Here is a 15,245-nt window from a genome sequence, read left to right on the forward strand (position 1 = left end):
CCCAAAGTTTTGAATGAAAATGTGATGTCGTCAACTTTTCTTCACAAACAGCGGCACAATCAGTGTAAAACTGTGATTTATGTTATAATAATAAATAGAATATAATAAATAGAATAATTATATGACACAATTAAGCCAAATTCCTGCCATACACTCGTTTTAACTCCTCCTGCAGGTGGTCATAATGTTATACCTGATGTGTGAAAATTACGGCTTTTATTTCTCTTTTTTGCACTTGGAGAGACACCGTTTGCATTGATTGTGGATTCAATGAAAAGTCAGATCCGGCCCCTCTTCAAGACACTCCACCAGCGTTAGATAATCGCCACGCTGACACGCATTCACCAGCGACAAATCAATTCTCTCTTTCACGCTCCATCTGCACAACTAACAGCTACTCCAGTTCTAATAATTAACCTCTATTACCGATGCTACGCGGAAAGACTACTCCGACACAACAGCCGAGCAAGACTAAAATAACCAGCTCTGGATTCACATTTCTGTCCTTTATATTCACAAACTATTTAACAAACTAACACCAAACCAAACGTTAGCTAGGACAACACCTAAAACAATAAAACCATAAAACAAGAATCTAATCTAATCATCAGCTTTCAACCATCTCTGCCATTCGTACTCTCAGAACACGTCTGGTGGTCTTAAGAGGGGCGTCGGAGTCTCTCCATCGCGCCTGAGTCTCTCCATCGCGGCAGAGTCTCTCCATCGCGGCAGAGTCTCTCCATCGCGGCAGAGTCTCTCCATCGCGGCAGAGTCTCTCCATCGCGGCAGTCTCTCCATCGCGCCGGAGTCTCTCCATCGCGCCAGAGTCTCTCCATCGCGGCAGTCTCTCCATCGCGGCAGAGTCTCTCCATCGCGGCAGAGTCTCTCCATCGCGGCAGTCTCTCCATCGCGCCGGAGTCTCTCCATCGCGCCAGAGTCTCTCTATCACGCCGAAGTCTCTCCATCGCGTCGGAGTCTCTCCATCGCGGCAGAGTCTGTCCATCGCGTCGGAGTCTCTCCATCGCGGCAGAGTCTCTCCATCACGTCGGAGTCTCTCCATCGCGCCGGAGTCTCTCCATCGCGCCGGAGTCTCTCTATCACGCCAAAGTCTCTCCATCGCGTCGGAGTCTCTCCATCACGTCGGAGTCTCTCTATTGCGCCGGAGTCTCTCCATCGCGCCGGAGTCTCTCCATCCCCCCGGAGTCTCTCCATCCCGCCGGAGTCTCTCCATCGGCCCCCAGTCTGAACGCGGCCCACGGAGCGAGTCTCTGTACTCACCGATGACGACGGTGGTGATCTGGTTCTTGGTCGATCCGAGCTTGTTCTTGACCTCGCAGACGAACGTGGTGTTGACCGCGTCGTCCACCTTGCGCACGGTCAGCTTGTTGCCGTCGACCACCACCGAGTCCGGTAACGATCCGGAGGCGCTGCGCACGGCACGGACAGAGCGAAAGAAGAAGGCGTTGGAAAGGTGAGAAGCAAAATATGGTACAAACTAGGACAATTGTTTAAAATGAGTTTATTTATTTGACAAAACAACAAAGACTCCATCCATCATTCTATCTATTCAATTTATTTTTGTAGCGCCTGAAATCAGCCTTTGCCTCGATGGATCGCCCAGAATTGTAGATTTAACAAACAGAAAGTCTGAGAACAAACAGAAAGTCCAATGAAACTGTAATTAGCAGATTAAGTAGGTTTACAGGAATTAAGCGAGCGGATAAGCGTCCCAGAGCACCGCCCGTCCTTGATCCTCCTCCACGGCTCGGAAAAGCTACAAAAGAACCCCAGAGAACCGCAGTGTGAAGGAGAGATCCCACCGCCATAATCTATCTGTGTATCGACCTCTGTAGACACAAGTAAAACAGCATTCTAGAGAATTAAAGTTTATAGTTTCATGTTGTGTTTAGTTAATCCTCGAATTTGTGACGTGACAAAAACATGACATAATATCACAATAATGGATTGAATTACATTTTTGAATTTTTCCATTGTGTGTACGAACTGTGCTCTACAAACGAACTTGTCTTGCCTCATTTACCGACATTTTAGACTCTCAAACTTTGCACTAAAGCCACAAATAATAAAAAAGTCTCTGTAACTGGTGCTGCATTTTCGCCATCAACACCACAATAAGCTTTACACGCGGCGCTTTAATCGCTCCACATTTTGCCGTTTCTCGCGTCACGAGCGAAATACGGCGTGTCCAATAGTGCGACGACCTAGCGCCGAGACGCAAACACACAAACAGTGAGCGATAGTCAAAGAGAGCGTTAATGTGGCTCGGTGTTCACGGCGCAGCACCCGGCGCTCCATCTGTCCACGGCGCCCGCGCTCGGAGGAATGACGCGGCGAGATCGTTAGAAAGAAGCGATCGTTAAATCCGAGGAAAGACGAGGAGACGCTCTGTCGGTCTTCACAGCGGGGAAGGAGCGGGCGGCGCCATCTACGGGCGGGCGATTAATCACATTGTAATGCAATTGTGTTGTCTAATCAGTGATCGGCTTTCCGTGCATAAAAGTGCATAGTTTGGATGGGATTGGACTGTAATGTGTGTTAAATGGCGTTGATTAAGCGCGTCTCGTTCATGTTCACGATATTAAAAAAATGACATACCGTTTTTCTGGAGGAAAATCAATTAAATCAAAGCAGAAATTGTGATTGATCAACGCAAAGGAGTGATTATATTCATATATTTGTCATATTCCGCTGTTGTATCGCCACGTGCGCCTGTGAATTTGAATAAACGCATCAAGTTGGAGGTCAAAACAGTCATTTATAAGCTAATGTTGTAAATCCCACACAGTGACAGACGGAGAGAAGATCTGAGCTATTAATGTCACCAGTTTGTGATATAGATAATAATAAACTGATGACATTTTAAGCTAAAGGTGACGCACAACAACACATGTTTATGATACGCACTTAAATACACATATATATCTATTCTAATTAAACTGGAGAAAAGCATCCATCAGAACTAAACTGGGCCAAAACAAGAATGTGAGAAAATGTTCTTCTAAATTTAAAAAATATATAAAAACATCTGCCATAAGCACACGTCTATTAAAGCCAGAATTAATTCACACTTCGCTAAATCTAAAAACAGTGTGTTTCCACTGATCAACCGATATCACTGTCACACATCAGCACTTTTGGCATAGTTTGTTTCAAAATACTACATAAATCTGCAATAAACTCAATGTATTTGAGTATAAACAGGACAGGAGCTTCCAATGATGTATTTTTAACACATGAACATATATATTTGGTGCGTATTACTTTCCAGAACATCAAAAAGTAACATTTGGTTCCTCACAACTATCGGCAGTACCTTATATACCAACAGTACTGCGTGTGTATGAATACAAATACCACTTTCACTTCATAATCTCTGTACTTTCTGTAATGGAGACTCACGATGTCCAGGTGACGGCGGTGGGGGCGGGGTTGGCGTTTGCGAGGCAGGTCAGCGCCGCGTCCGATCGGCCCACGTACCAGTTGTGGTCGTAGCCTTCGATGGACACAGAGGGCGGATCTGCGGACGGAGGAAACAGAAGGAAAAACGTGAATACAAATACGTGTTTACTGTCGCCGCGGCCGACTGGTGTTTGGGCGTTTACGACGTCTGACTTTGCATTCATCAGAGTTTAATCAGTAAATGTTTAGTCGTGTTCTGCTTTGTCCAAGGAAAAAAGGTGTCAATCTAAGAATAACATTGTATAAATAAAATAAATAAAATAAATAAAATAAATAAAATAAATAAAATAAATAAAATAAATAAAATAAATAAAATAAATACATAAAATACATAAAATACATATAATAAATAGAAACAAAGAAATTAACTGTTTTCAGAGATTCAGAGAGGAAAAAAGCTGCCATTGATTATAACACAAAATTAATTAAATAAAGGGAATGTATAGAGTAAATATCCATCCATGTATACATTCTGTTGCTAGGTGATCGAGATAGAAGTATGGACATGTCAGATAAGATTCTAATAAGTACAATATTAGCTGATGATGAAATGAAAGCCACACGTCCATAAAACGAGCAGATGAAGATGAACAGAAGTGCAAACAATGTCATTATAGCCCATGTTACAGTGTTTATTTCAGATTTAATGCAGGCCGACAAACTTTTTCAGTTTTCAGAATCACAGAGACAGGGACAAGCTTCTTTCAAGGAATAAGGCAAAGTTTGTAAAACATTTCTCATATTTCATCCTCGGCCTGATGTGTGCGTTTATCCTTTCATAATAACCTTAATACAATAGTCAGTCTGGTGTAATACCATGTGCAGAACTTCCATCTTGAACCTCTCGTGCTGCAGTTTGGCTCAATCACAGCGCAGCATTTTGGTTTTTCGGGGGTGAAAGCTGAATGCAAAGTGCCCAAAATGAACGGAAACAAACATGGCAGCGCTGGCAGACGTTCTCAGGGCCGGTTCAGCAGAGATTTGGCCGGTTTCAGTCTCAAACGCCAGAGTCATCCGTACAATCGGCTTCAAGTGTTTGAGTTCAGTTTGGAGCGTTACACTTCAGTCTAGAGCCAACACATGTCAGTAAAAGTGACTTCATAATCACAGCATCAGGTCTACACTAGAATCTTTTACTCTTCTCAAAGTTAAGGACATGCGAGCGTCGGGAGCGTCCCAGAGGAGAAGTTCCTCGCGAGAGAAAGAGGAGGAAGAGGAGGAGGAGGAAGAGGAGGAGAACAAATCTGGAGGTGTTCAAATTCCCATCTGACAGACATGAGTGAAAGTCAGTGTCTGGCTCTGAAGCGACGTGTCGTGTGGAGCGAGGACGCAGAGGAGGGAAGTGCTTAAGCATGTTCGGAGCGACGAGGGAGAGCCACGGAAAAGGAGAGAAAGACTCACCATACAAGGAAAAAAGAGCTTCAAAAACACAAGAAACTGAACTAGACCAAAGAGAGCACGGCGGACGGAAGAAAACCGTGAAACTGAGGCAGATAAACGTCCCGGTTCGTCCAAAGTCGGTCCAGTTTCACGTCGAGTCCAAATGTGAGCTCCACATACCGTACGACAGTTCAATGCAAATGTGATGTGACTTGTATACTGCAGCCAGAAGCAGAGGGAGCAGTAGTAGTAGTAGTAGTAGTAGTAGTAGTAGTAGTAGTAGTAGTAGTAGTAGTAGTAGAAGTAGTAGTAGTAGTAGTAGTAGGAGTAGGAGTAGGAGTAGGAGTAGGAGTAGTAGTAGTAGGAGTAGTAGTAGTAGTAGTAGTAGAAGTAGTAGTAGTAGTAGTAGTAGGAGTAGGAGTAGGAGTAGTAGTAGTAGGAGTAGCAGCAGCAATAGCAATAGCAATAGCAATAGTAATAGTAATAGTAATAGTAGTAGTAGTAGTAGTAGTAGTAGTAGTAGTAGTAGTAGTAGTAGCAGTAGTAGTAGCAGTAGTAGTAGCAGTAGTAGTGGTAGCAGCAGCAGCAGTAGTAGTAGTAGTAGTAGTAGTAGTAGTAGTAGTAGTAGTAGTAGTAGTAGTAGTAGTAGTAGTAGTAGTAGTAGTAGTAGTGGTAGTAGCAGCAGTAGTAGTAGTAGTAGTAGTAGTAGTAGTAGTAGTAGTAGTAGTAGTAGTAGTAGTAGTAGTAGTAGTAGTATTACGTTCACACTCCAGGTCGAAACAGGATTTTTTTGTGCCACTAAATCTGATTCAAATCTGATCATTTATTTTGACTTTTGCTCTTATTGGAAAAGAGGGGAATTAGAATTAAGTAAGTTTGAACGTAAAAAAAAAAGTTTCACACTGTATTTTTTGGTTAAGTGTGACAAAGATAAAATTAAATATCAACTTTTTCCTATCGAAGACAAAAAATAAAGAGGCAGGTTAAAGTGTCATGATTTACCGGACCTGAAACACTTTTAAATGAGGCTGCGATGCGCCCTTCTGCCCCCCCTGTAGACCCGGCCCTGAACCGCACTTAAAAAAGAACTAGATCCAGTTGAAACCAATAAACAAAGCTTGTTTTTATTAGTCACGTTATAATATAAAAAGGAATAAAGCTGTAACTAGCTTGCTGCGCTAACCACGTTGAACCACTTGACAACACAAAGACTCGACTAATTTCTTTTTAAATTCAAACTATATTTAAAACAAATGACAAAAACTCAACACAGTTTAACAATCCTAATCATTTGTACTGCATTTGTGGCAATGATCACGCCGCAAATAAAGTGCGCGCGTGAAGCATCGTCCGCACGAAACAAGGCCGGAACAAGAACTCGTGAACTTTGCAATTATAACTTTCGCAACACGTGTTGCGGACGCTTTTCCGTGTGATTTTTAATTGCCGTGTCGGAGCTCGGAATGCAACACTGAGCAAGACATCCCGGTTAAGCAGCTTAAAATAACAAGCGACAACAGGTTTTAAAACAGGAGGTTGTGTCGGTGTTTGCGATGCTAATTAACGGAAAGCGTCGCGCGGCAGTGTCTGAACGCACTGTATAGACTTCAGGTGTGATTCGTCTCATCGGGGAAGCAAAGCACAGTCCTGGCAGGGAATAATGATGGATTTCTAAAAGCACAAAGTCTAACGAACATATCCTTAAACTAAAATGATGTTTAAAGTGAAAAACAAAATAAAACATAGTAGCGCTGTATGATATCAAAATAAGAGATTGATTTACAGAAAAAAGAAAGAAAAACTGCTGTGGCATAGTTACAATACGCTTTTGTAATATTAACAGATTTATTTCCATTGTGTTGTATTAAAGATCTTGTGCTGATGATGGAGAGAGTGACCACTGCACTATCGTCCCAAGCTCCATGACCACGAGATTCGTCTTTCCACGTGGTTGTTTCAGAAATAAATCCGCTCACTGCATCAGTCGGGTTTAAAAACTGTGTTGCAGCTGAAAGACTATCACCTGCAGCAGTTGTACAGTAGTTTAATCCAGGTTAGACAGCGTAAAAAGCTGTATTAGAATAAAAGGAGAGTATTCAAAATGTAACAAATTGGATTCTCATTTAAAACAGGTGTTGTTAATCTCTCACCTGTTTTTCTTCTCTTTTGTTCTCCACTACGCTACATCACTACGCAGACATACGTTTCGGTTATAATAAGACAAGTTTCAGTTATAATAAGAAGGGCGGTAAAAAAATCAAGCGACCCAAGACACACGCTTGTGGCACACCCGCTATCTCTCACCTTTGGACCGCTTCGTTTTCTTTTGCTTCTCTTTTGTTCTCCACTACGCTACATCACTACGCAGACATACGTTTCGGTTATACTAAGACGAGTTTAGGTTATAATAAGACGAGTTTCGGTTATAATAAGACGAGAGGTCAAAAATTCAAGCGATCAAAGATACACGCTTGTGGCAAACCCCGCTATCTCTCACCTGTTCCCGCTTCGTTTCCTTTTCCTTCTCTTTTGTTCTCCACTACGCTACATCACTACGCAGACATAAGTTTCGGTTATAATAAGACGAGATTCGGTTATAACAAGACGAGTTTTGGTTATAATAAGAAGAGCGGTAAAAAGAATCAAGCGACCCAAGACACACGCTTGTGGCACACCCCACTATCTCTCACCTGTTCCCGCTTCGTTTCCTTCTCTTTTGTTCCCCACAACGCGACATCTCACCACGCCACCATATCCCCGCCCCCTCACCCGTACAAACACACTCAATCCGTGTTTAAACTTGAACTAAAGTAGTTTTTCCGTTTGTTATGTTCTCCGGAGTTTTAGTCATCGTCACGGCCCCAGCGCTGCATTGTGGCACTAACTCACGCTAACACCTGTCACTTTAGCTATAATTTAATCAATCACTCACCGCACTGTTCACTTCCCGCACTACATCTTGAATTTACAACAGTTTTATCGTTTAACATTGCTTTTATATGTTGCACCGAATCACCAAAGCGAGTTCCTGTGTTTGTGAATTATGTTCATTAGCAACGACAATAAACCATTTCTGATTCTGATTCTACAGCGACTAATTTGATCATTACTTTTGATAGGAATGTGATTAAACTGCAGTACATCCGAGTATCTTGCATTCATTAAAAAAAGTGTGGTATTAATATCCTGAAAATGCATGTAAATCGGTGTAACTTCCCCGTAAGCCGCGGGAGCCGAGTGCGTGCGGATGAACAGATGCAGGTGCAGAATAAAACCCCAGCTAAACAGAACAAAGGTCATGCATAAATCCTAAACATACAACGACAGGCATAAATTAATCATCTCATAATTCAATAGGTCTGAGTCTTATTTTAATTGTAAATATTTGGTGTACAAAAAACGCTGGTGTACAACGTCCCTGTAGGGCTCGGCAGAATAATCCGTGTGGGAGGAAATGAGAAGGGCCTTCGGACACAACAGGTGCACAGCAGAATATTTGAATAATTATAATTGGAGCTATTGTCCAAATAAATCTTTTATTTTTGTGTCTGTATAACGCTTATGGTGTTTTGGTGATCGGTGCGAGCGTTGGGATGTTTTTCACAGGTTTTATTGCGGACAAGACTCGTCAAAAGATCATCAATAGTGACAAAATATCGCATGAAAAGCACAAATTTGACCTTCTCTTTTTTTATATCATAATCAGGCACTACTAAGTCATGTTGAAACCTACAGTCTTGTGCATTGCGACTACAAATGTGTATTTTTACGACGATTATGGTATTGAAATGCGTACTATATTTTATAGCATATTTTAGCTTGAATTGATTGATCGATATATGTATTTTTTGTAACACTAGTGCGCACGAGTGACCTTTCTCCAGCTGACCTTGACCTCCTTCACTACATTCATAAATCTCCTCTTTGGGCTTCCTCTGGGACATGTTAAAGAAGCACTACGTAACTTTTCTGTTCAAAATGACCTCGAAAAACACGAATTCTCACATATTCTGGACATTCATGAGTCAATAACATCGTCACGGAGCCGAACACCACCTCTAACATCATTCTAACCTTGTAATAAACAAAAACAACAGCCACGTCTTCCAGCTCTGCAATTTATACAACATTTACCACGATAAACCTGTATGTATCCACGGTTAGCTGTTACAGTACGTGCGATAAGTGTTTCTTCGCTCTTTCACAGTGTGTCAGACGTTACGGGCGGAGCAGATGTTGTTTTGTGGCCTTTGTCGTTAAACAAGTGACTGGAGGATGTAAAAGTGTGAAACTGCAGCCTTTAAGTGCTCGCTGTTAGCTTCACGCAGGTTTCACGCACACGATCAGAGAAATGTGTGGAGATCATGGACAAAGGTTTAGAGCTGTGTCATTATGAGAGAGGAGGTGCATATTTAGCTTCGTTCGTACTCGTTTTATTCGTCCTGGTTATGAGTTCGTCTTCGCTGCTGCTTTTCTGAGCCTCACAAAAACACTTGAGCAGCTGCGTGACGTCAGAGGTCGAGAGCCTGAGGTCTCCTGGGCTGTTTAAAGTTCAGAAATCAAACTGCGAGCTTATATAAGCATGTCGAGGCAAGCTAGCTTTTTCTTCTATTTTAACACTAACACCAATCCTGATGAGGGAACGCCCGGCTGGTGGAAAGTAATGTGTGGTTTTGAATGCAATACATTTTGTTTTAGTTCTAAAACATGAGAAGGCAAAGCAAAGGCACTTAAGACCGTATTTAAAGGCCAATAACAACACAACTAAAGGAAAAGATGTGTCCTTTAATCTATTAAATATACCGTATTTTCCAGAGTATAAGTCGCACCAGCCAAAGAGGCATAATAGAGAAGAAAAAAACATGTATAAGTCGCACTGGAGTATGAAATGCGGTTGCCAGTGTGAAAATAACAAATAATATCACATATAAGTTGCTCCGGAGTATAAGTATATGTATAAGTCGCACACCGGCCAAAATGATAAAAAAAAATACGGGTAGTGAATATTGAAAACTGTACTAATATGACGGATGATCTCTTGTTTGATCATTGCCTTGATGTGTAAAGCGTGTATGAAGATGACAGTTCTGCTGCGTCTCTTACATTCCACAGACAGTTTGATGGGGTAGACCCAGGTCTGGTCTTGAGTCCTCTGGTCCACCAGGCACGTCACCTCTTGGCCGTTGTCCGCGGGCGTCGGCATCAGCCTGTACTCGCTCTTCACCGTCACCGTCCCATCCGGGCCGCTGGTGCTGCTGGTGCTGTGGTTTCCTCCCACTGAGCCCAGCCACTTGATGCTGGCCGCGGGTTTCCCCTCCACGGCCTCGCACTGGGCCACAACCACGGATTTGAAACCGGCCTGGACCGTCACCACACGCGCCGCGTTTCTGGGTTTGGCTGTGGAAAGAAAGAGATAAGAGAAAATGTATTATTTACAATAAGTGCCGGTAATATGTTTTGGATCAATGTTTGTTGGCTTCTAGAACATGTCGTTTGAAGAATATCTATACAACAATAAACAGCAACATGAGGTAATAAGGTCACAAGAATCTTAGACAAATATATGTTTATTCAAAATAGAAAATGTTTAGTAAAAATGTAAAAGAGATCAAATTCACTTTCAATATTCAGCGGAGCTGGTCCTGGTTTAGCCCTGGTTTGGTCCTGGTTCGGTCTTGGTTCGGTCCTGGTTCGGTCCTGTCCTGTCCTGGTCTGGTCTGGTCTGGTTTGGTCCTGGTCTGGTCTTGGTTTGGTCTTGGTTTGGTCCTGGTTTGGTCTGGTCCTGGTTTGGTCCTGGTCTGGTCCTGGTCTGGTCCTGGTCTGGTCCTGGTCTGGTCCAGGTTTGGTCCAGGTTTGGTCCTGGTTTGGTCCTGGTTTGGTCCTGGTTTGGTCCTGGTCTGGTCCAGGTTTGGTCCTGGTCTGGTCCAGGTTTGGTCCAGGTTTGGTCCAGGTTTGGTCCTGGTTTGGTCCTGGTTTAGCCCTGGTTTGGTCTCGTTTGGTCCTGGTTCGGTCCTGGTTCGGTCCTGGTTCGGTCCTGTCCTGTACTGGTCTGGTCTGGTCTGGTCCTGGTCTGGTCCTGGTCTGGTCCTGGTCTGGTCTGGTCCTGGTCTGGTCCTGGTCTGGTCCTGGTCTGGTCCTGGTTTGGTCCTGGTTTGGTCCTGGTCTGGTCCTGGTCTGGTCCAGGTTTGGTCCAGGTTTGGTCCAGGTTTGGTCCTGGTCTGGTCCTGGTCTGGTCCAGGTTTGGTCCAGGTTTGGTCCAGGTTTGGTCCTGGTCTGGTCCTGGTCTGGTCCTGGTTTGGTCCTGGTTTAGCCCTGGTTTGGTCTCGTTTGGTCCTGGTTCGGTCCTGGTTCGGTCCTGGTTCGGTCCTGTCCTGGTCTGGTCTGGTCTGGTCCTGGTCTGGTCCTGGTCTGGTCCTGGTCTGGTCTGGTCCTGGTCTGGTCCTGGTCTGGTCCTGGTCTGGTCCTGGTTTGGTCCTGGTTTGGTCTGGTCCTGGTTTGGTCCTGGTTTGGTCCTGGTTTGGTCTTGGTTTGGTCTTGGTTTGGTCTTGGTTTGGTCCTGGTCTGGTCCTGGTCTGGTCCTGGTCTGGTCCTGGTTTGGTCCTGGTTTGGTCCTGGTTTGGTCCTGGTCTGGTCCTGGTCTGGTCCTGGTTTGGTCCTGGTTTGGTCCTGGTCTGATCCTGGTCCTGGTCTGGTCCTGGTCTGGTCCTGGTCTGGTCCTGGTCTGGTCCTGGTTTGGTCCAGGTTTGGTCCAGGTTTGGTCCTGGTTTGGTCCTGGTTTGGTCCTGGTTTGGTCCTGGTCTGGTCCTGGTCTTGTCCTGGTCTGGTCCAGGTTTGGTCCAGGTTTGGTCCTGGTCTGGTCCTGGTCTGGTCCTGGTTTGGTCCTGGTTTGGTCCTGGTCTGGTCCTGGTCTGGTCCTGGTCTGGTCCTGGTCTGGTCTGGTCCTGGTCTGGTCCGGTCCTGGTCTGGTCCTGGTTTGGTCCTGGTTTGGTCCTGGTTTGGTCCTGGTCTGGTCCTGGTCTGGTCCTGGTCTGGTCCTGGTCTGGTCCTGGTTTGGTCCTGGTCTGGTCCTGGTCTGGTCCAGGTTTAGTCCTGGTCTGGTCCTGGTCTGGTCCTGGTCTGGTCCTGGTCTGGTCCTGGTTTGGTCCTGGTTTGGTCCTGGTCTGGTCCTGGTCCTGGTTTGGTCCTGGTCTGGTCCTGGTCTGGTCCTGGTCTGGTCTGGTCCTGGTTTGGTCCTGGTTTGGTCCTGGTCTGGTCCTGGTCCTGGTCTGGTCCTGGTCTGGTCCTGGTCTGGTCCTGGTTTGGTCCTGGTTTGGTCCTGGTCTGGTCCTGGTCTGGTCCTGGTCTGGTCCTGGTCTGGTCCTGGTCTGGTCCTGGTTTGGTCCTGGTTTGGTCCTGGTCTGGTCCTGGTCCTGGTTTGGTCCTGGTCTGGTCCTGGTCCTGGTTTGGTCCTGGTCTGGTCCAGGTTTAGTCCTAGTTAATTCCAGTTTTCAAGTGGAGTTTGTGCAGGTGAAAAACCTTGTAGCAAGAACCATCTCAAGCAATATAATAATCCAAAACTACAATATTTCTAAAACACCCAAAGTCCAGCGTTTTTAAACTCTTTGAACAAGTTGCACACTTTAGTTTTCTACGTCTGGACTCCAATAACATTCACTATTATTAGTTCAGAACCAAAAAACATCAACACATCAACCCAATTCTTTCTTCTTTGCACAATTTAAGAAATGGATTTTAATATTTCATTGCTTGTTTTTAATGCTTTTCTGTGCAGGACTGTGGAAATATTTCAGTTCATAAAATATGTAAAAATAACGTGGATAAGACTAAGCAAAGATGACAAGAAATACAAGTGTCTGTGAGTCTGTGTAACGTGGCCTAAATCTTCCTGACGCTTGACAATGAAAACGTGTGCGAGGGACAAGTTGAAAAGTGTTGGACATAAAAGGCTGTCCGGGGATCAGAGGAGAGGCCAGCGCATTTACTGAATACTGAGGTCTATTGTGGGTGACTGCGGCTGTAATGACACCCACAGGGAGAGTCTTGGCCTGTGCTTTGACACTCCGACACATCACAGAGAGGGAAAAGACCGTTATGCTGCAACACCATTTCAACAAAGCCTCTTCTGTTGGAGGAAACTGGTTAAACGTACTTCAAAAACTCTATGTGAAAAGCCAATGAGAATAAAATAGTCCAAAACAGCTGCTCATTTCATTCCAAAACACCCAGTGGTTGTTTTTATCGATATCTTCCACGTAACAGTGGGAATATCGTATCAAGGGAGAAAACGAGCACGAAAAAAGTGTAAAAAAAAGGTATTTATCTGTATGTCACGCTGTTATATTTAGTTTCACATTTCACTTATGCTGAAGTATGAAGTCCAGAGGTGAGAAAGCAACTGAAGAAAAGTAAAACACTGCAAAAGTCTGTATACCATAGTAAGAGGTCAAACTGGGTGTGGATAGAGACTACAAAGAGCAGAAGAGGGAAGTTACTTAGATATTCTTGAGGTTTTTATGTTGTATTTATCATTAATTATTTTTAATTATTTTCAATTTATTTATTTTATATGTTTTATTTATTATGTATGTATTATGAATGTATTATGTATGTATCATGTATGTATCATGTATGTATCATGTATGTATTATGTATGTATTATGAATGTATCATGTATGTATCATGTATGTATCATGTATGTATTATGAATGTATTATGAATGTATCATGTATGTATCATGTATGTATCATGTATGTATCATGTATGTATTATGTATGTATTATGTATGTATCATGTATGTATCATGTATGTATCATGTATGTATTATGAATGTATTATGAATGTATCATGTATGTATCATGTATGTATTATGTATGTATCATGTATGTATCATGTATGTATCATGTATGTATTATGTATGTATTATGTATGTATCATGTATGTATCATGAATGTATCATGAATGTATCATGTATGTATTATGTATGTATTATGAATGTATCATGTATGTATTATGTATGTATTATGTATGTATCATGTATGTATTATGAATGTATCATGTATGTATCATGTATGTATTATGTATGTATGTATCATGTATGTATTATGTATGTATCATGTATGTATTATGAATGTATTATGTATGTATCATGTATGTATTATGTATGTATCATGTATGTATTATGTATGTATCACGTATGTATTATGAATGTATTATGTATGTATCGTGTATGTATTATGTATGTATTATGTATGTATCGTGTATGTATTATGTATGTATCATGTATGTATTATGAATGTATTATGTATGTATCGTGTATGTATTATGTATGTATTATGTATGTATCATGTATGTATTATGTATGTATGTATCATGTATGTATTATGTATGTATTATGTATGTATTATGAATGTATCATGTATGTATTATGTATGTATTATGTATGTATTATGAATGTATCATGTATGTATTATGTATGTATTATGAATGGATCATGAATGTATCATGAATGTATCATGAATGTATCATGTATGTATTATGTATGTATTATGAATGTATTATGTATATATGTATGTTTTATTGTATGTATTTTATTTATGTTATTAATGTTAATTAATTTATTTATTTAATTTATTCATGTTATTTATCACATTAGACGACGATCTGCCTCTCTTTTGGTCGCCCTGCACACTCATTTAGGCCACTGTCCCTCGCTCCACTTATTTAGAGAATCTTTTCAGATCCGTCATATGAATTAAACAAAAAGTTCAATTTACATAAAAAAACATGATGTATTTAAAGCCCCAAAAATGCCCCCTGTATTAAACTAAGCAAACAGGTCTTCTCCTCCTCATTCAGAACAAGACCCTTTAGACGGGCTCAAAAAGAGGGTGAAATATGTCACCAGAGGAATCTTTTAATATTGAGCGGTTGTTGGTTTAACGCCAAATGAACAGTTCATTCAATGTCGTTTCCAATGTCTATGTTCTTATTGAGAAATACACACGTCTTTGTGTTAATGCTGTGATTGTGCCAGAGGATCCTGTACATGTGGCGGTGAACAAAAGTCATAGTGTTTTATACCTGAAGTACAAAGCTTCTTACACACAAAGCAGAGCACAGAGCCCAATGTCTCTTATTAACAAACAATAACTCGCCAAGGCTTGGAAATGGATAATTATTATCAATACAACAATCCTGAATGAGCCGGTGTGTGACTGATACTGTTGTTTTGTCCTGTAGACACTTGACATCGACCTGCCAAGAGACCGAGGATGGAAATTAGCCACTAGCTACATATTTACATCCAAAACGATCATCAACACCGTGTGCGTCACAGATAAATACAATCTACTGCAGGTCTGAACCCCGGCGAGAGGCGTTTGCGG

General features: G+C 42.4%; 1 protein-coding gene across 1 annotated transcript in view; it reads right to left on the minus strand.

Annotated features, from left to right (window-relative positions):
• Positions 1-15,245, minus strand: part of pvrl2l (PVR cell adhesion molecule related 2 like) — a 196,607-nt gene that overhangs the window by 69,557 nt on the left and 111,805 nt on the right. Inside the window, exons 5-7 of the mRNA XM_072447238.1 lie at positions 9,964-10,257; positions 3,421-3,538; positions 1,279-1,427 (exon numbers count right to left, since the gene is read on the minus strand). Coding sequence (XP_072303339.1) covers positions 1,279-1,427; positions 3,421-3,538; positions 9,964-10,257 — 561 coding nt within the window. The remainder of the gene's footprint in view (positions 1-1,278; positions 1,428-3,420; positions 3,539-9,963; positions 10,258-15,245) is intronic.

This window comes from Eucyclogobius newberryi, unplaced genomic scaffold, assembly GCF_026437365.1.
Source record: "Eucyclogobius newberryi isolate DKJ021-1_F unplaced genomic scaffold, fEucNew1.0.hap1 SCAF_16, whole genome shotgun sequence".
Classification (NCBI taxonomy): Eukaryota; Metazoa; Chordata; class Actinopteri; order Gobiiformes; family Gobiidae; genus Eucyclogobius; species Eucyclogobius newberryi.